The 21177-nt window shown below is 39.5% G+C and overlaps 1 protein-coding gene across 1 annotated transcript in view; it reads left to right on the top strand.

Moving 5' to 3' along the window:
* CNBD1 (cyclic nucleotide binding domain containing 1) overlaps window positions 1-21177 on the top strand; it is a 393584-nt gene that overhangs the window by 16536 nt on the left and 355871 nt on the right. Inside the window, exons 2-3 of the mRNA XM_049853899.1 lie at window positions 6584-6653; window positions 19787-19900. Of these exons, the coding sequence (XP_049709856.1) occupies window positions 6584-6653; window positions 19787-19900 (184 nt within the window). The remainder of the gene's footprint in view (window positions 1-6583; window positions 6654-19786; window positions 19901-21177) is intronic.

Genomic DNA, 21177 nt, shown 5'->3' with positions numbered 1-21177 from the left:
GAGCAAGGTGAGAATAGTGTCAGAGAAGCACAGTGGGAAGAAACTTCATTACTGTCAAATGTCATACAGAGGTCAGGAAGATAAAAACTGAAAAGAGGTTACTGGAATAGAAACTACAATAGTGGTGATCTACAAAATCGGTGATTTCAGTGAATGACAAAGGTAGAAGATAAATTACAGTGAGTGGAGGAGTGAATTCAAGATGAGGAAACAGAGAAGATGAGTACAGACTGCTTTTCCAAAATCGTTGACTATAAAGGAAAGTTCTTTTAATAATTTGTTCTAAAACATTCGCCTCTTCTCTCCCCTTCTCAGGTAATACATTGCCACTTTAACCTCCTGACCCAATCAGACAAGGGCAAGAATTACATAGGCCACTTCGATAATTGTCCATGTCAGTATGCCACCTTTTATTTATAGAAGACCCCTATTAGGCACTATCTCTTGATGGTTCATATAGTTGACATTTTTCATGTGCCTTATGTTTTTTATTCAGTATTATTGGTAGGTGAATTAACTTTGGGGTTTTAGAAACCAATGAAAAATTGGTTGAGATATGAATAAACATACTACCATTGATAGGGGCATGTTTAATTAATTACCTATGAAGCCCTGGTGGCACAGTGGTTAAGAGCTTCTCTGTTAAGCAGAAGACTGGTAGGTAGTCCGACTCCACCAGCTGCTCCTGGAAACCCTATGGGGCAGTTCTACCCTGTCACATGGGGCTGATATGAATTGCAATCCACTAGATGGCACCAAACTACAACACTCTTGCTACAAAAATTTGATACTAGTGTTTCTGTTATTATTGCTGTTGAACTGCTTTTTGTGCTTTGAGTATTGTATTAAGGAAGGCTCTACTTATCTATCACTTGGGAGACGGCTACCTGCCCAACTAACTGGAAGAGAGCCATATTTATGCCCATTCCAAAGAAAGGTGATCCAACTGAATGCGGAAATTATAGAACAATGTTATTAATATCATGCTCAAGTAAAATTTTGCTGAAGATCATTCAAAAGTGGTTGCAGCAATAGATCAACAGGGAACTTCCAGAAATCCAAGCCAGATTCAGAAGAGGTCATGGAACAAGGGATAGCACTGCTGATGTCAAACTAAACTTGGCTAAAAGCAGTGAATACCAGAAAGATGTTTACCTGTGTTTTATTGACTATGTAAAAGTATCTGACTATGTGGATCATAAGAAATTATGGATAACATTGCAAAGAATGGGAATTCCAGAACAATTAATTATCCTCTTGAGGAACCTGTACATAGATCAAGAGAAAGCCGTTCAAACAGAACAAAGGGATACTGCATGGTTTATATTCAGGAAAGGTGTGCATCAGGGTTGTATCCTTTCACCATACCTATTCAATCTGTATGCTGAGCAAATAATCCGAGAAGCTGAACTGTATGAAGAAGAATGGGGCATAGGATTGGAGGAAGTCTCATTAATGACCTGTGTTATGCAGATGACACAACCTTGCTTGCTGAAAGTAAAGAAGACTTGAATCACTTACTTGTGAAGATCAAAGACCACAGCCTTCAGTATGGATTACACCTCAACATAAAGAAAACAAAAATCCTCACAATTGGACCAATAAACATCATCATGATAAATGGAGAAAAAATTGAATTTCTCAAGGATTTCATTTTACTTGGATCCACAATCAACACCCATAGATGCAGAAGTCAACAAATCAAATGACAGATTGCATTGGGCAGATCTGCTGCAAAAGACCTCTTTAAAGTGTTAAAAAGCAAAGATGTCACATTGAGGACTAAGGTGCGCGCCTGACCCAATCCATGGTATTTTCAGTTGCCTCATATGCATGTGAACTGGACAATGAACAAGGAAGACAAAAGAAGAATTGATGCCTTTGAGTTACGGTGTTGGCGAAGAATATTGAATATACCATTGACTGCCAAAAGAGTGAACAAATCTGTCTTGGAAAAAGTAGACAGAATGCTCCTTAGAAGGAAGGTTGGCAATACTTCATCTCACATACTTTGGACATGCTTTTAGGAGGGATCAGTCCCTGGAGAAGGGTATAATGCTTAGTTAAGAAGAGGATCAACGAAAAAGAGGAAGACCCACAAAGAGATGGACTGACATTGTGGCTGCAACAACAGGCTCAAGCGTAACGGTGATTATGAGGATGGCACAGGACCGGGCAGTGTTTTGTTTTTACATAGGGTTGCTGGGAGTTGGAACTGACTTGACAGCACCAAACAACAACATTGATTAAACATGAGTGTGTCCTGCAACAATTCTGAAGAATAGGTCCGAGCTCTCTGTTTTCTAGCTAACCATACTTTGGAATTTACATACGGCCATTATCGCATTTTTCTCTATGGTAATGCTGTCCATCTTATTTACCTGTCCTGTGGTCACTTAGATAAGCCTGGTGTCATAATGTAATGACTGTGAATTTACAATATTTCTGAGCCATTCACTTCTTCTACTGTTTCCTCTCTGTTTTTTTTCGCAAGTGATATTTCTCTACCTTAAGGGAAAGCTTGTTGGAGAAAAACACTTTTAAGACTTAAAAAATCCATTTGTAACAAATCTTTGTAACTCCTGTTGCAAGCATACCTAATTTACCATACTGCATAAATATGAAAATATATCTACCCCTGAATATATATTAAGACATATAAACAAAGGATCATCGATGTACTACTTAGCTCAAACATTAGATTTTAGTTTCTCCATTTTATTAATACACAGTGGTCCTGATATCAGTGAAATGATTATTTTTTTAATGTTGCAATAGGTTTCTAGTTCGGGATAACTTTGTAACTATCCATTTATATCAGCTTCTAATCCCTTTTCAGATGTACTCAAGTGAAACTCCTTGGTTTTATCACCATTACTGGGCTGAGTCCCTTCTGCTTCTGTCAAAAGCCTGGCTAAGACATATTCATGAGGGAAAAATAAGATTGGAAGACAAGTGTAAACTTTGTACGTTTTGAAGCTCTGCAAGCTTTATCTCAGTATCAAACTTGAACAACAGAAAAGCTAACACCTGGTCTATACAAAGTTACAATTTCATGTTGAAACTTTTTGGCTTTTTTTCTCTTTAATGAAACTGCTTTCAAAGACAAGATCCATTACGTTGCTCAACACCCTTTATATAAAGACCCTTGTGACAAATACCTCTTAGAACTGAGGATCAGTGAAGAAGAAATTTTTTGATGAATTGTGAAGTGTTCTTCTACTAGGCTGCGAGCGTTACATAGCCTATTCTGTTTTTTAGTTTACTTGGCTGTTCCAAGCCTAGAACAAAGCCTTGCCTTCAATTGCTATAGCCTTTCTCAGGTGAGGTGATTTTTTTAGATTTAAATGCAGGAGAAAAATGTGGCAATCCGCATCCATAAAAAGATTTACAGCCTTGGAAACCCTATGGGGCAGTTCTATTCTCTCTTGTAGAGTCCTTATGAGTCAAAATCCACTCAGTGGCAATGGGTTTTTCACATATAATTTTTTAAATTCTTTGCTAGTAATTGTTGGTCTTACTCTGTTTTCTGATTTTTATTTTTTTATAAGCTGCTTTAAATGAAATATGCATATATAAAGTAAAAATTATTTATGTATAATTTTTTTAAGTCCCTTTGGTAAAAATTTCTGAAATCTTGGCCTTTTCCCAAATGTATGTATGTGTCTATCTCTCTGCATTGCTCATGCACACAGGCTGTGCCTCAAACTTTCAGGCAGCCAATAGACTGCTAGGAATGAGACCCATATACCCACTGACGTCAACCATTCTAAGGGTGCTAGATTCATTTGTGATCAAGCTGGAAACATGAGACACTTAACAGTGTTGGCAAAGTGAAAGCCATTATTATTATGTATAGAAAGCAAACATTAAACAATAATGACAGATTCCCAAAGGAGAGCTGCTTACCCTTCCCCAGATTACTCATGTCCACTCTTATGGAGCTGAGTAGGTGTGTCGTGGCTCAGGTCAGATGCTATGTTCATATCACTGCTGGCTACCATCACACTGCTGGGGGCACAAGGGGTGGGTCTGCACAGCTCCCAAGGTTTCTGCCCTGTTGCTGGACCTTGCTGTCAGCTGGAAGACCCCTGCACAGGATCTCCTGAGCCTCTGCCACTGGGCCCTTCTAAACCTCTGCTGCCGGCTCCTGCCATGCTACCAAAGCCTGTGAGACTTTCTTGCTGCTACACTACTGGGACACAAGCTGCTGGCGGGGGGTGGGGGGGGCAGTTGTGGAATCCCTGCATGGGGCACACTGAGGCCTCTCTTACTGTACACAAGTGTTACAACTCTTCACCTCCACTGGCAAACCTCCTGCCCAGATATGTCCAGCTCTGCCCTACTCTAGGAAGACACCTGCACGGGCAAGTGTTACAGCTCTTTTAGCAAGGCCTACAAGCTTCCTGCCTGAAGGTGCTCAGCTCTCACTCTGTGGGCCAAGCAGACTCACCCCGCCATCTCTCACCATCTTCAGCATTCGCTTTTTCTTCTGGGTCCAGGAGGGTCTCAACACAGGGACCCTGGGTCTTTGGCCCAAAGGACACATTCTGCTCCAGACTCTTCTTGGTGGTAGTGAGGTCCCCCTGAACCACTGTGGGAATAGCTTTTTTAAGCTTAGCAGGATGGCAAAATTGACCAATCCCCTTGGTAGGCCATTTTCACCTTATTCGCATAGTCATAGTAAACTGTCCATTTCCTGCAAGGGTCTGACACACCTTATTTACATAGTCCCAGCCAGACATTATGCTGGGAGTTACAAGATCATGGCTGGAAAGGCCATATGAAAGCAATTCATTGCACTGCACCAAATCGCTGTGGCATCATCCTTTTCCTGCCCACATCAGTCACCAAGGTTATACTGACCCTATTCTTGAAGAGTATTAGGAAAAGAGGCTAAATGAATGCTTCATAGAAATCCCTTTGTAATTTATGCATTTTGTAATCTGCAACCGTTAAGGTTTTATATACTATCCTATGTCAGAAATATTAGTAAGCATATTAAAATGTATTTTTGATGTTTACAAGCTGAAACTTGAATTATATGGTGCTAAAACAAAATTGATAGTTTTTGTTTGAGGCATAACTGAGTAATGTAGGTTAAAAAAAATCCTAAATCATGTAATCAATGTTATCAATTCAGCATTATTAAATGATATATGTGGCTAGCAACCAGTTTTCTGTTTAAATTTATTTCATTTTCATATTTTTTTTATCTCTTATTACTGCTTAACTTTTAGATCACAGTGGGCTTATATAAAGTCAAATTTTATGATTCAGGAAACTGAAATTAAATGGTTAAATTTGGACATGTCAAATTCAAATTCAGTATTTGAATGTGGTTGATGAATGCATTTAAAAAAGTTTAGAAATGCATTAAATCACTGACTTTGTCAGTACCTTTTCAAGTCACTGATTTCGCCAATATATTTTCACTAGGGAAGGAACAATACATACAAGCTAGTATTTACTACCGCTTTTTGTTTTGCAACATTTCTAATAGCGTCTGTTCTGGAGTAACCAGAGGGCCTGTGATGTGAGTGCCCGTCGTTATAAAGGTGCTTATGATACTCAATTTTGCCTTCCTTACCATCTCCTTTGAAAGATGTCAGCATGTTCTGGCACGGAGGGAGAATCTCAATTTAGTTTGTTCCCCGGTTACTATCTTGGTGTCCTTAAGGGATCTTGTGTGATTTGGCTTAGATCTGGGCTTCAGAAGGAACTGCAAACTGAATCCAGATGGGGGAAGGTGCTCTGCATAGGGGCTAGCCAATGACGGGGCCTGCATTGGATTGAAGCAAATTACCAGCTTTCCAGAAAAGGAGCAACGGAGGAGGAGGAGGAAGGGAATGCGAGAAGACAGAAGGAGAAAGAGGAAGAGGAGGAAACAGGAGAAACAGGAGATGGAGACAGAAGGGGGAGGAGACAGAAAGGAGACGAGAGAGAAGGGGGAGGAGACAGAATGGGGAGGAGACAAGGAGAAAGAGGAGGAGGAGGAGAAGACAGAAGGAAGAGAGAGACATTGAAGGGAAGGGTGGGGGAGCAGGATTTCCAGAAGAGAGGGAGAGAAAACTTTGAATTGTTGCATCTGGACTTTGGAAAAAGCCCAAACCAAACCTGTTGCCATTGAGTCGCATGCATAGCAGCCCTATAGGTACAGGGTACAACTGCCCCCAGTGGTTTCCAAGAAGCTGCTGGTGGATTCAAACTGCTGACCTTTTGGTTAGCAGCCAAACCCTTAATGACTGCGCCACCGGGGCTTCTTTGGAAACCAGTTCGGATTCTACAGGCGTAGGATGGGTATTCTGAAAGGCTTGCTTTCAGAAGAGTGCAGTTTTATGATGCGCATAAGTGCCAGTATTTATTGGAATTAAAAAAAAGTCAGATTTAACATAATAAGGAATATTAAATTCTTTTCTCGTCTTAATCACTCTATTCAATTCTTGTGTATCACACGAAGACTGTTAATACCTCACTTCCATAGTCACTGAATTAATATTAAGAATGTTTACAATGGAACTATTTGCATACTTTGTTGATGAGATACAGAAAAACTCGTTTTTAATCGATTTTTTTTTTACAGGTTTGAAACTTCCTAAGCACATTAATTATGGTCAGTTGAATGCATTGTGCCACATTAGGGGACAGCACAGGTAAGTAATGCATGCATTTCTTTTTCTGTTCCAGTGACCATGAATATGTTTGTTTTATGGACAAAGTATAGTAATAAGCCATTGTTGACTCTCATAGGTGCTTGATTTACCACACAGATAAAAACATTTGAAAACCTGGAAGTTATTTCTTCAGATTGAAGGGACAGAATGTATATGTCATAGTTTTAGGGAAATAATTTAATGTGAAGCAAACATAACTCGTATCTAGCAGGGCCCTTTCTAGTACTTAAAAAGCAATCATAAGAGGAAAAAACTTTTAAGTGGTTGAAAACACAAATCTTGAGTGAAATAAGTACTTTAGCAGTGGATAGGGGATGCCTTGTTGAAATATGCTGGAGCCAAAGAACTAGGATATATCACTGTTTCAAGCTCAGGATTCCTAAAATGTGTGATACTTGAACATATAGTTTAAAAAATCTATTTCCTTGCTAAATCCTTTTTCCAACTTGGGTCTTTAAAATTATAAAGATGGTTATTTCCTTCCATACCCATCAGTGTCTATGCCTTCCCCCTTCCTTCACTCAGCTGAGGACCTCACCTCATTTTTTACGAGAATAAAAATGTTGGGAAATGCCTTAGGTTTACAGACTTTCTTCTTCTACTTTCAAAACATCTCTTAGGTCACATTCTCTTAACCACTTGTAATCATTTCTATATCTTCATCTGTGTCCTTCCTATTTCTTCTTTTTCAGGGGGAGGCAGGCACACTTTGCTACTCCTTGAGTTTCCACCAAGAGAGATTTTGTTTTGTGCACCCTTGGACTCTTCCCCACTCCCAGTGCCTTTCAGCAAAGGGTAAAGATTTAAGTACATGGACTCAGGAGTCAGATCACCTGGTGTGAATCCTGGTTCATTCACTTATCAGCCGTGTGATCTCGGACCGGTTATTTCTTTGTGCCCTGGGTTCCTCATTTGTAAAATGAAGATGACAATAATAGCACCCCTTTCAAAAGCTTATTATTAGGATTAAACGAACTAATACATGTAAGTTAAATAGTATCTGACATACAGGAAGAGCTATGTAAATGTTAGCTGGATTTTTTAAAATTTTAAGCAGCATTTATATTCTCATATTTTTAACAAAATTTTAAAAATTGATTCTGAAATGCTGTATATTCTTTACTTGTGTTTATGTTAATAGTTACCATTTTTACATGCTTCACATGTTATAAACAATAGGGCAGGAGCTTTACATTTATTATTTCTAACTACTGTAATAATCCTACAACGTAGGTAGTCCTTTTTCTGGAGATAAAGAAATAAATGTGAAGTTTAAATATCATGTATAAAGGTAAATCACAACCTCAGCTTTATATGCAAATCAGATATTGGTTCTCAATGTAGGGGAAACCAGTTAGTTTAGAAGACAAAATTCTATGACATTATTTCTCTGTAACATTCAGGTTCAGTCTTAAAGTCTTATCTTTGTAGTTAACTTTTTCGAAACAGATTTTAAAATTTTTCTTCAGGAACTTTATGACAGTGAAAAGTTTGAGATCTAGTCTTATGATTAACTAATTGCAATAGTCCATGGAACGTCTTTGAAAAATGTAACTTTGAAACCATAAAGTCATTGACTAATGAGCTTTATCCATAGATAAGGAAGATGATTAAATGAATTCATAACTAGAAAGTAACAATTGCAAAAATTTTTTTTCAAGTATGGAGGCTACTGAATACAGTAACACTTTGTAATGGCATCTGAAAATACTTCTGCTTGAATAATCTTTTCATTTAGGTCAAGGATATATTAAATGCAAATACATTGCCCTAATTACAGGGCATTTTTTTGAGCTCATATTGTAATAAAAGAACAAAATTCATTATATATACATACATATGTATATCTTTACGTATAGGCACAAACACAGGCACACATAAAATTAGCTTAATTCATATCAAATTGGACCCACCCCCTTCTGATAGGCAAGAGTAACATTCATATTTCTTTCAATTTCCATCAAAATAAATGTGTAGATGCTACAATATTTATAAGACAAATTCATGAGAAAACAACCTATAAAAGGTTGACTGGATTCAACTTTTATGACTTGCTTTAATTAATTTAAAGTAAAAATATAAATTGCCTCAGGACAAACAAATAAATACTACAATTAATCAATAAGTATTTTACTAAGAACTTATGTTCCCTAACCCGTGAGCAGAGCTGAGTTAGATGCAGAAGAAATATTGTATTAGTTTGAATAATCCTAGCTGCTGTGAATAAACCCTAAATCTTAGTGGCTTAACACAACAGAAGTTTATTTCTCCCTCCCTTTAGTGCTCAAAGGGTTATTTTTGATTGGCAGGCTGTTCTAGTTTTCAGAACTCAGCCCCTTCCAACCTTTGCTCTGCCATCTTTATTACATGGCCTCCAAGACGACCATGCTCCTCTACTTCAAGCTAGAAGAAGCAACATGGAGAATCTTCTGAAGGCATGTTGTTTTTGGGGTAGGATATTTCGATGAGTACTGTCTGAAGTTTGGTGCATATCTCTTCTGCTGCCTATTCCACATTCTACGGGCTAGAACTCAGGAATATGACCACAACTAACTGCAAGGGAGGTTGGGAAATGTAGTCTAGTTCCATAGGAAGAAAATACAGACTTGAGGGAGCATACAGCAGTTTTTGAGATAAATATACAGTCACTGAATATTAGAAGTGGATATACTCTTATTATTTAGACAGCTATCATTTTTGCAGATAAGGAAATGAAGCATATAAAATTTAAATAATCTATCTAACCTTATATTAAAATGAAACTAGTAAAGGTAGTGTTTTAATCCAATCGTCTTGACACCAGCACTTGGGTTCTCCCATTCCTCATCATACCAAACCAAAACCAAACCCACTGCTGTCGAGTTGATTCTGACTCATAGCAACCCTATAGTGACCCAGAGCAGAACTTCCCCACAGGGTTTCCGAACAGCAGCTGGTGGATTTGAACCTCTGGCCTTTTGGTTAGCAGCTGAGCTCTTAACCACTGTATCACCAGGGCTCCATTTCTCATCATAGGACTATTTAATAAAGCGACAATACATGAGAAGTAGTTACAAAACCTTGCCAAGCTAAGGTCACTAACTGATGTTCTCTCCCTTGCTTTGGGGTAGTGGAGTTGCTGTACAGTCCAAAGACTTGTTTTAATTAAGCCACACCACTCTTAAGATTTTCCCTAAAGTAATTTGTTAACATTTAAAAATCAGAAATTTTTCACACGGGAAATTTTGGTTTCTTTAAAAAACTGCAAGATCTGACCATATTAGACCTATATTAGTATATGACAAAGATGCCAAGTCATGGCTCTCTCTTTGTAGGCACACTCTCTAGTTCACCACAGTCCCCACCTGGCCTGTTTCACTCATGATACCTGCTTGACCACTGTAAGCATTTGATTTTGTTATCCCTGAATATAGAGCAATTTGGGAGTGCTCTAGAGTTCTGGTATGTAAAACTGTAACTTTTGGATGGGTCTCCCCTTCATCCACATGAGAAATTGGAACTCCTTCCTTCTTGGGTGAGCTTTGTTGCAGGTGACCTTTAATGAGGTGCTGAGTTTCTTGTTCCTAGTTGGTGTTTACTCACAGTCTGGGAAATCATCAGAAGTATGTCAGATATTTAGTTAGGTCATGACTCCTACTCTCCAAACCTACTACAATTCTAAAACTTTTCCTTGTCCCTGACTTTCTCATTATACCTGTTTTATTTCTTCCCTAACCTACTTCTCTTTCCATAATAGATAGATGTGTTTCCATTGTTGTGTTGTTGTTGTTGTTAGGTGCCATTGAGTTGGTTCCGACTCATAGTGACCCCATGCACAACAGAACGAAACACTGCCCTGTCCTGCGCCATTCTTGCAATCCTTGTTGTGCTTGAGCTCATTGTTGCAGCCACTGTGTCAATCCACCTCTTTTCCATTGACCCTGTACTGTGCCAAGCATGATGTCCTTCTCCAGGGACTGATCCCTCCTGACAACATGTCCAATGTACGTAAGACGCAGTCTCACCATCCTTGCCTCTAAGGAGCATTGTGGTCGCACTTCTTCCAAGACGGATTTGTTCGTTCTTTTGGCAGTCCATGGTATATTTGATGTTCTTCGCCAACACCACAATTCAAAAGTGTCAACTCTTCTTCGGTCTTCCTTATTCATTGTCCAGCTTTCACATGCATATGATGTGATTGAAAATACCATGGCTTAGGTCAGGCACACCTACTAAGGGTGGCATCTTTGCTCTTCAAACACTTTGAAGAGGTCCTTTGCAGCAGATTTACCCAATGCAATGCATCTTTTGATTTCTTGACTGCTGCTTCCATGGCTGTTGATTGTGGATCCAAGTAAAATGAAATCCTTGACAACTTCAATCTTTTCTCCGTTTATCATGATGTTGCTCATTGGTCCAGTTGTGAGGATTTTTGTTTTCTTTATGTTGAGGTGCAGTCCATACTGAAGGCTGTGGTCTTTGATCTTCATTAGTAAGTGCTTCAAGTCCCCTTCACTTTCAGCAGGCAAGGTTGTGTCATCTGCATAATGCAGGTTGTTAATGAGTCTTCCTCCAATCCTGATGCCCCGTACTTCTTCATATAGTCCAGCTTCTTGTATTATTTGTTCACCATACAGATTAAATAGGTATGGTGAAAGAATACAACCCTGATGCACACCTTTCCTGACTTTAAACCAATCAGTATCCCCCTTGTTCTGTCCGGACAACTGCCTCTTGATCCCTGTAAAGTTTCCTCATGACCACAATTAAGTGTTCTGGAATTCCCATTCTTTGCAATGTTAACCATAATTTGTTTTCATCCACACAGTCGAATGCCTTTGCATAGTCAATAAAACACAGGTAACATCCTTCTGGTAATCTCTGCTTTCAGCCAGGATCCATCTGACATCAGCAATGATATCTCTGGTTCCATGTCCTCTTCTGAAACTGGCCTGAATTTCTGGCTGTTCCCTGTGGATATATTGCTGCAGCTGCTTTTGAATAATCTTCAGCAAAATTTTGCTTGCGTGTGCTATTAATGATATTGTTGTATAATTTCCACATCTGGCTGGATCACCTTTCTTGGGAATAGGCATAAATATGGATCTCTTCCAGTCAGTTGTCCAGGAAGTTGTCTTCCATATTTCTTGGCATAGACAAGTGAGCAGCTGCAGTGCTGCAACTGTTTGTTGAAACATCTCAATTGATATTCCATCAATTCCTGGAGCCTTGTTTTTCTCCAATGCCTTCAGAGCAGCTTGGACTTCTTCCTTCAGTACCATCGGTTCCTGATCATATGCCACCTCTTGAAATGGTTGAATATTGACTAATAGTTTTCAGCTGAGCTTCCAGATTAAGACAGGCTAGGAAGAAGGACCCAGCAGTCTACTTCTGAAAAGCATTAGCCAGTGAAAACCTTATGAGTAGCAGTGGAACATTGTCTGATACAGTGCTGGAAGATGAGCCCCCCAGGTTGGAAGGCACTCAAAGGATGACTGGGGAAGAGCTGTCTCTTCAAAGTAGCGTTGACCTTAATGACGTGGATGGAGTAAAGCTTTCAGGACCTTCATTTACTGATGTGGCACGACTCAAAATGAGAAGAAACAGCTGTAAACATCCATTAATAATCGGAACCTGGAATGTACAAAGTATGAATCTAGGAAAATTGGAAATTGTCAAAAATGAAATGGAACGCGTAAACATCGATATCCTAGGCATTAGTGAGCTGAAATGGACTGGTATTGGCCATTTTGAATCAGACAATCATATAGTCTACTATCCTGGGAATGACAACTCGAAGAGGAATGGTGCTGCATGCATTGTCAAAAAGAACATTTCAAGATCTATCCTGAAGTGCAAAGCTGTCAGTGATAGGATAATATCCATACGCCTACAAGGAAGACAAGTTAATACGACTATCATTCAGATTTATGCACCAACCACTAGGGCCAAAGATGAAGAAATAGAAGATTTTTATCAGCTGCTGCAGTCCGAAATTGATCAAACTTGCAATCGAGATGCATTGATAATTACTGGTGACTGGAATGCGAAAGTTGGAAACAAAGAAGAAGGATCAGTAGTTACAAAATATGGCCTTGGTGATAGAAACAATGCCGGAGATTGAATGATAGAATTTTGCAAGACCAACAACTTCTTCATTGCAAATACCTTCTTTCACCAACATAAATGGTGACTATACACATGGACCTCGCCAGATGGAACACACAGAAATCAAATTGCCTACATCTTTGGAAAGAGATGATGGAAAAGCTCAATATCATCAGTCAGAACAAGGCCAGGGGCCAAATGGGGAACAGACCATCAATTGCTCATAGGCAAGTTCAAGCTGAAACTGAAGAAAATCAGAGCAAGTCCACGAGAGCCAAAATATGACCTTGAGTATATCCCACCTGAATTTAGAGACCATCTCAAGAATAGATTTGGCCCATTGTACACTAGTGACTGAAGACCAGACAAGTTGTGGAATGACATCAAGGACATCATCCATGAAGAAAGCAAGAGGTCACTGAAAAGACAGGAAAGAAAGAAAAGACCAAGATAGATGTCAGAGGAGACTCTGAAACTTGCTCTTGAGCGTCGAGCGGCTAAAGCAAAAGGAAGAACTGATGAAGTAAAAGAACTGAGCAGAAGATTTCAAAGGGCCTCTCGAGAAGACCAAGTAAAGTATTATAATGACATGTGCAAAGAGCTGGAGATGGAAAACCAAAAGGCAAGAACATGCTTGGCTTTTCTCAAGCTGAAAGAACTGAAGAAACAATTCAAGCCTCGAGTTGCGATAGTGAGGAATTCCATGGGGAAAATATTAAATGACCCAGGAAGCATCAAAAGAAGATGGAAGGAATACACAGAGTCATTATACCAAAAAGAATTAGTCGATATTCAACCATTTCAAGAGGTGTGTTTCCGTTAGATGTGTTAATTTACAGATGATTTCACGTGGCTGTAGACAATCATACATTTACACTGGACACACAGCTCTATGCTTTTGTTTCAGCAAAGAACTCAGAAATAGGAATATCCTGCCACATTACATTTTTGTGACATTCACCACACAGCGTCTGGCCTGTGGTGCCATAGATTGCTTTCGTGTGGCCTTTCTAGCCATGGTCTTGTAACTTCCACCCAAGTGATTGGGCAGGATTGTGCAGATATGGTAATTGTAGCCCACCAAAGGGACTGATAGTTTTGCCATCCCACTGGGCTTGAAATAAGCCATTCCAGAAGTGGTAAGGAGAAGAATTCCACCACAACCAAGGAAGAACAGCCAGGAGTCAGCACATTCTTTGGAACCGCGGTCCCTGAACTGAGAAGCCCCTGGAAGTTGGAGACAGAAAGAGAGAGAGGGAGACAGAAAGAGAGAGAGAGAGACAGAGATGTAACCCTGAAGACAATGAGAAGCAGTGGCAGCAGTGACCTAGCAGCAGGAGATGGTGCGGTGGGTTTCCTGGACCACAGAGTAAGAAAGCTGAGTGCCTTTGGGTATAGAGTGAGGGCCAAGGATAGGCGTGCTTGCCGGCACGGCTGGGAAAAGACTGTCTTGAGGGGAGAACTGTATCCTGAGTGTTTCTGAACCTGAATTATAATCCGTTACTTCCCTAATAAACCCCATAATTGTCAGCATAGTCTGTGAGTTATGTGTGGCCATTGCAATGAATTATTGAACCCAGCAGAGAAGTAGAGAGTGCTGTGGGAGGGATGGTTGGCGTCAGATTTGGTAAAGATGGTGGAGAAAGGAGGCATGTCTGACCTTAGCTTCCTAGGAATCAGCCTTGGACTGTTGATCTCGATTTTCCCTTACCTTTGCAAAGTTAGAGGAGGTCAGACACTTCCCTGACATCATTTTTACAGTGTCATAGGGCACTTGGGGCCTCATTCTGAAACATAATGACATCTCTACCTCTAGCATTTGACTCTCCCATTTTGGCCTTTCACACCTTTCGTTTCTTAGATGCTGTCTTTTGGAGATCTAAATCATAGACACTGGGTCCCTGTATACTAGCTACCACATCCAGCAAATTCCCAAGGATTAGATGAAGTAGGCAAATCAGTCATACACATAGAAAATGACAAGAATGTAGGTCTTAGTGTTTTAGTATAAATGATTTAGGCATTCCCAAGGTGATTTATCCAGAGCACAGCCTGGAATAAGGTTTGAAGCCTGGTAGCATGGACTCCATGTAGACAAATTAAGGAGGCCACACTTCGGTACTTCTCTGGGCCTTAGTTTCTTCATGTATAAAATGGGAATGAGAGGAGTATTTACCTAATATAGTTGTGTGTGGATTAAATGACCCAATACATGTGAACTGCCTAGAATAATCCTTGACACATATTTGGGAGGCATTATATTCAAGAGGGACCAGTCCCTGCAGAAGGACATCATGCTTGGTAGAGTAGAGGGTCATCGAAAGAGAGGAAGACCCTCAATGTCATAGACTGACACAGTGGCTGCAACGATAGACTCAAGCATAGCAATGACCATGAGGATGGTGTAGAACCAGGCAGTGTTTCTTTCTGTTGTACCTGACACTATGAATTGGAAGTAACTCAATGGCACCTAACAACAACAACAGTGCATGTATATGGCGTGAGAGTAAGAATGAAAACACCTAGTATCATGCTAAATCACTTTCACATTGCATTGTTTGAATAAATTAAGTTAAATAGAATTTTTAAGGTTTATAATATTTATAAATATAATATTTATCTTGTACAAAGCATCAACATGGTGTTTTAGGAGCTTTTGCTGAGAGAAAAAACAGTTGTTATAAATATTTTCAAATGTGTTGTTATGTAAGTTAACAATGGAATAAGAAAAGCCATCTCTTGAGGCTTTGGATTTCTATATTTACTGCTGTGAGGCAAATATTGACTAAGATGTTTGTCAGTGCTCAGTTTGAAGTATTATTTGTAATAATTATTGAAATGAGCTGTCAAGCTGAATGTTTAACATTTTTTAAAAAATTGACCAATTTTTCATGGTGGTTGTCGATTGAAAATTGAATGAGGCAGAATTTCCAGAAACAAGTTTCATTACCTGACACTGAATGACAATTTGGTATATTCTAGTGGATCTTGAGTATTGGAATTTTTTTTAAGGATGTCCTTTTTTTTTTTTATTGTAAAAATATGTATAACACACCATTAGCCAATTCAGGATTTTTTACTTATACAATTTAGTGACATTAATCATGTTGTGCAATTATCACTGATGTCTGTTAGAGTATTAACTTCTTTGGTATTTTTGGTGGATCTAAACCTGGCTGCAAATAAGAATGACCTGGAGGAGGGTATTTAAGTAGAGAAACCCAGGCTCCAAATCTGGAAATCATGCTTCAGTAGATCTAGAAAAGGGTCAGAAATCTGTACCTATGGAAAGTATCGCAGATGATTCTCGTGATCTCCTGGATACGGAAACTGCTGATTTTTGGACTAACACATCTCTATTCCAGACCTAAGAAATAACTCTTGAGATTTTCCATAAATCATGACAAAGATTCAGTTAAATATCCTCTCCAGCAATGTATGTCGTTGTTGTCAGGTGCCGTAAAGTCGGTTCCGACTCATAGTGACCCCATGCCCAACAGAACGAAACACTGCCCCATCCTGCACCATCCTTACAATCGTTGTGCTTGAGTTCATTGTTGCAGCCACTGTATCAATCCACCTCGTTGAGGGTCTTCCTCTTTTCTGCTGACCCTGTACTCTGCCAAGCATGATGTCCTTCTCCAGGGACTGATCCCTCCTGACAACATGTCCAATGTATGTAAGACGCAATCTCGCCATCCTTGCCCCTAAGGAGCTTTCTGGCTGTACTTCTTCCAAGAAGGATTTGTTCGTTCTTTTGGCAGTCCATGGTATATTCAATATTCATCGCCAACACCACAATTCAAAGGTGTCAACTCTTCTTCGGTTTCCTTATTCATTGTCCACCTTTAACATACATATGATGTGATTGAAAATACTATGGCTTGGGTCAGGCACACCTTAGTCTTCAGGGTGACATCTTTGCTCTTCAACACTTTGAAGAGGTCCTTTACAGCAGATTTACCCAATGCAATACATCTTTTGATTTCTTGACTGCTGCTTCCATGGCTGTTGATTGTGCATCCAAGTAAAATGAAATCCTTGACAACTTCAATCTTTTCTCCGTTTATCATGATGTTGCTCATTGGTCCACTTGTGAGGATTTTTGTTTTCTTTATGTTGAGGTGTAATCCATACCGAAGGCTGTGGTCTTTGATCTTCATTAAGAAGTGCTTCAAGTCCTCTTCACTTTGAGCAAGGAAGGTTGTGTCATCTGCATAACCCAGGTTATTAATGAGTCTTCCTCCAATCCTGATGCCCCATTCTTCTTTATATAGTCCAGCTTCTTGTATTATTTGTTCAGCATACAGATTCAATAGGTATGGTGAAAGAATACAACCCTGATGCACACCTTTCCTGACTTTAAACCAATCAGTATCCCCTTGTTCTGTCCGGACAACTGCCTCTTGATGTATGTAAAGGTTCCTCATGAGCACAATTAAGTGTTCTGGAATTCCCATTCTTGGCGTGTTATCCATAGTTTGTTATGATCCACACAGTTGAATGCCTTTGCATAGTCAATAAAACACAGGTAACATCCTTCTGGTAATCTCTTCTTTCAGCCAGGATCCACCTGACATCAGCAATGATATCCCTGGTTCCACGTCCTCTTCTGAAACCGGCCTGGATTTCTGGCAGTTCCCTGTCGATATATTGCTGCAGCTGCTTTTGAATGATCTTCAGCAAACTTTTGTTTGCATGTGCTATTAATGATATTGTTGTATAATTTCCACATTCGGTTGGATCGCCTTTCTTGGGAATAGGCATAAATATGGACCTCTTCCAGTCAGTTGGCCAGGGAGCTGTCTTCCATATTTCTTGGCACAGACAAGTGAGCACCTCCAGCGCTGCATCTGTTTATTGAAACATCTCAATTGATATCTCATCAATTCTTGGAGCCTTGTTTTTCTCCAACGCCTTCAGAGCAGCTTGGACTTCTTCCTTCGGTACCGTCGGTTCCTGATCATATGCCACCTCTTGAAATGGTTGAATATTGACTAATTCTTTTTGGTATAATGACTCTGTGTATTCCTTCCATCTTCTTTTGATGCTTCCTGGGTCGTTTAATATTTTCCCCATGGAATTCTTCACTATTGCAACTCGAGGCTTGAATTGTTTCTTCAGTTCTTCCAGCTTGATAAAGGCCGAGCGTGTTCTTCCCTTTTGGTTTTTCATCTCCAGCTCTTTGCACATGTCGTTATTATACTTTACTTGGTCTTCTCGAGAGGCCCTTTGAAATCTTCTGTTCAGTTCTTTTACTTCATCAGTTCTTCCTTTTGCTTTAGCTGCTCGACACTCAAGAGCAAGTTTCAGAGTCTCCTCCGACATCTATCTTGGTCTTTTCTTTCTTTCCTGTCTTTTCAGTGACCTCTTGCTTTCTTCATGGATGATGTCCTTGATGTCATTCCACAACCTGTCAGGTCTTCGGTCACTAGTGTTCAAGGCGTCAAATCTATTCTTGAGATGGTCTCTAAATTCAGGTGGGATATATTCAAGTTCATATTTTGGCTCTCGTGGACTTGCTCTGATTTTCTTCAGTTTCAGCTTGAACTTGCCTATGAGCAATTGATGGTCTGTTCCCCATTTGGCCCCTGGCCTTGTTCTGACTGATGATATTGAGCTTTTCCATCATCTCTTTCCAAAGATGTAGGCAATTTGATTTCTGTGTGTTCCATCTGGCGAGGTCCATGTGTGTAGTCACCGTTTATGTTGGTGAAAGAAGGTATTTGCAATGAAGAAGTCGTTGGTCTTGCAAAATTCTATCATTCGATCTCCGGCATTGTTTCTATCACCAAGGCCATATTTTGTAACTGATCCTTCTTTGTTTCCAACTTTCGCATTCCAGTCACCAGTAATTATCAATGCATCTCGATTGCAAGTTTGATCAATTTCGGACTGCAGCAGCTGATAAAAATCTTCTATTTCTTCATCTTTGGCCCTAGTGGTTGGTGCATAAATTTGAATAATAGTCATATTAACTGGTTTTCCTTGTAGGCATATGGATATTATCCTATCACTGACAGCGTTGTACTTCAGAATAGATCTTGAAACATTCTTTTTGACGATGAATGCAACACCATTCCTCTTCGAGTTGTCATTCCCAGTATAGTAGACTATATGATTGTCTGATTCAAAATGGCCAATATCAGTCCATTTCAGCTCACTAATGCCTAGGATATCGATGTTTATGCGTTGCATTTCATTTTTGACAATTTTATCCAATTTTCCTAGATTCATACTTTGTACATTCCAGGTTCTGATTATTAATGGATGTTTATAGCTGTTTCTTCTCATTTTGAGTCATGCCACATCAGTAAATGAAGGTCCCGAAAGCTTTACTCCAGCCATGTCATTAAGGTCGACTCTACTTTGAAGAGACAGCTCTTCCCCAGTCATCTTCTGAGTGCCTTCCAACCTGGGGGGCTCATCTTCCAGCACTATATCAGACAATGTTCCACTGCTATTCATAAGGTTTTCACTGGCTAATGCTTTTCAGAAGTAGACTGCTGGGTCCTTCTTCCTAGTCTGTCTTAGTCTGGAAGCTCAGCTGAAACCTGTCCTCCATGGGTGACCCTGCTGGTATCTGAATACTGGTGGCGTAGCTTCCAGCATCACAGCAACACATAACCCCCACAGTATGACAAACTGACAGACACATGGGGACCAGCAGTGTATTTGTAAACTATTTTATGAATAATTTTGGAGGTAATATAATTATGAGGTATATTATAGAAGACCTTTACTTAATTGCAGAAATAAATATTTTAAGAAGGCTCAGCTTAAACAATTAGGTTTTTAACAATGCCATTACCATAATTTGGTATTTCTTAAAATATTTCTCTCCAAGACACGCTATGGGCAATTTTTAAGGCACAGAATATTTATGTTTCTTATTTTTATCTTTTGCTTCTTAGCCTAGACAGACAGTATAGAATTAAGCTGTATGTATTGACTTAGAACTACTTCCCTTGGAATCTATTATTCCCAGATACTTACCATTTAATTTCCTCCTCTTGTTTTTTAAGCACAAGTTGTTGCAGTATCCAAGCTGCTCACAACACCTTTTTGAAGCAATATCCTAAAATATTCGTGCACAAAAATGTCAGGATGCCTGAGCTTACCAAACTGGAGCCAAAAAGGTAATGATGTTGTCTTTTAAAAGTAAGGTTGATGTGTGTATGTAGGAAAGAACAAGTGAAATTCAAAAATGAAAAGCATTTGATCAATTCCCAGCGCTTGGTGCTAGGGAGCAACCTGGGAAATGTGTGTGGATTGGTCGGTAGGGGTCAATTCATTTTCATGTTGAGTAAAAATGTCTGTACACTGGTGTGTTCACTGGTGTAGAGCGTATTTATTCAAACATTTTGTCAAATGGTCGTTAAAGTTTTACTGATGAATGAGGTGTTTATGAAAGGACTTAATTACCCTGTGGGGTTTTATAAGGAACTTTCTTATGGAAATAGGGATTGTGGGTAGTGGATAATTTGGAGTTGTGTTATATATCAAGGAATGAATGACAAAGTTGGAAGGCTGTTGAAAGGCAATTGAGAAGTGGTTTTTACTGGGCTCCTGATTCTAGGTGGATCTGTATTTAAAGGCATTTCATGTATTTTCAAAGGCAAAGAGTGAGACCACTTGAGTCTGTTGCAGAAGGTGAGTCTGCCTTTCCTGCACAGAATGTGAATGGGTTGTCTGATCAGCGTGGGATGCTGCTTCTCTCTAACTGTCCCCACTCCCAGTGGAACTGTAAAGTTCTTGCATCAGTGTAGCATCAGATCCAAAAAGACGTTTGGATGTCATTCCCACAGTTGTTCCCTGGACATCTTATCCTGAACATGCAACCTTTTCCCCTACTACTCAAGTAAGATTGGTTTGATCATCCTCCTGATCACCCCACCGCCTTTCTCCCTAATTGTCTCTCTGTATAGCTTCTCATGCCTTATCTATAAGATTGTATTGTGTTTGTGGATTTACTAGCCTGTATTTGTATTTCTGACACTTAGCAGATGGACTGACGTATAATTGGGACTAAATAACCGTGTTTTGCTCCATGGGAGCTCTCTTTGCAGGCTCTAGATAAGGGAGTTGATGAAGAATATGTTTTTATTTATTTACATCAACAACATAAAGGTGAAAATGCAAATAAAGTTACACGCAAGGAGGGTAGAAGGAATGCTTCATTCATATAGCCATCAGACCCATCCGGAGCCATGTCGCATCAATCAAAATAATCAGAAGAACTGGCTGAGACCCTGGGAAACAATTCTACCTGAGCTAAAATATAAGAACAGGACAAGAATGAGATCAAGGACTGCTTAGAACTGCAGTCATTATCTAAAAGTGGATTTATTCATGGGTCAATTAGGCAAGGTAAAGTTTTGGGTATTTACAGATGTAGGAAATCAAATAGAGAGGC

This window comes from Elephas maximus, chromosome 15 (assembly GCF_024166365.1).
Source record: "Elephas maximus indicus isolate mEleMax1 chromosome 15, mEleMax1 primary haplotype, whole genome shotgun sequence".
Lineage (NCBI taxonomy): Eukaryota > Metazoa > Chordata > Mammalia > Proboscidea > Elephantidae > Elephas > Elephas maximus.
Note: the sequence above shows the minus strand (reverse complement) of the source record. Positions and strands in the feature narration are given on the sequence as shown.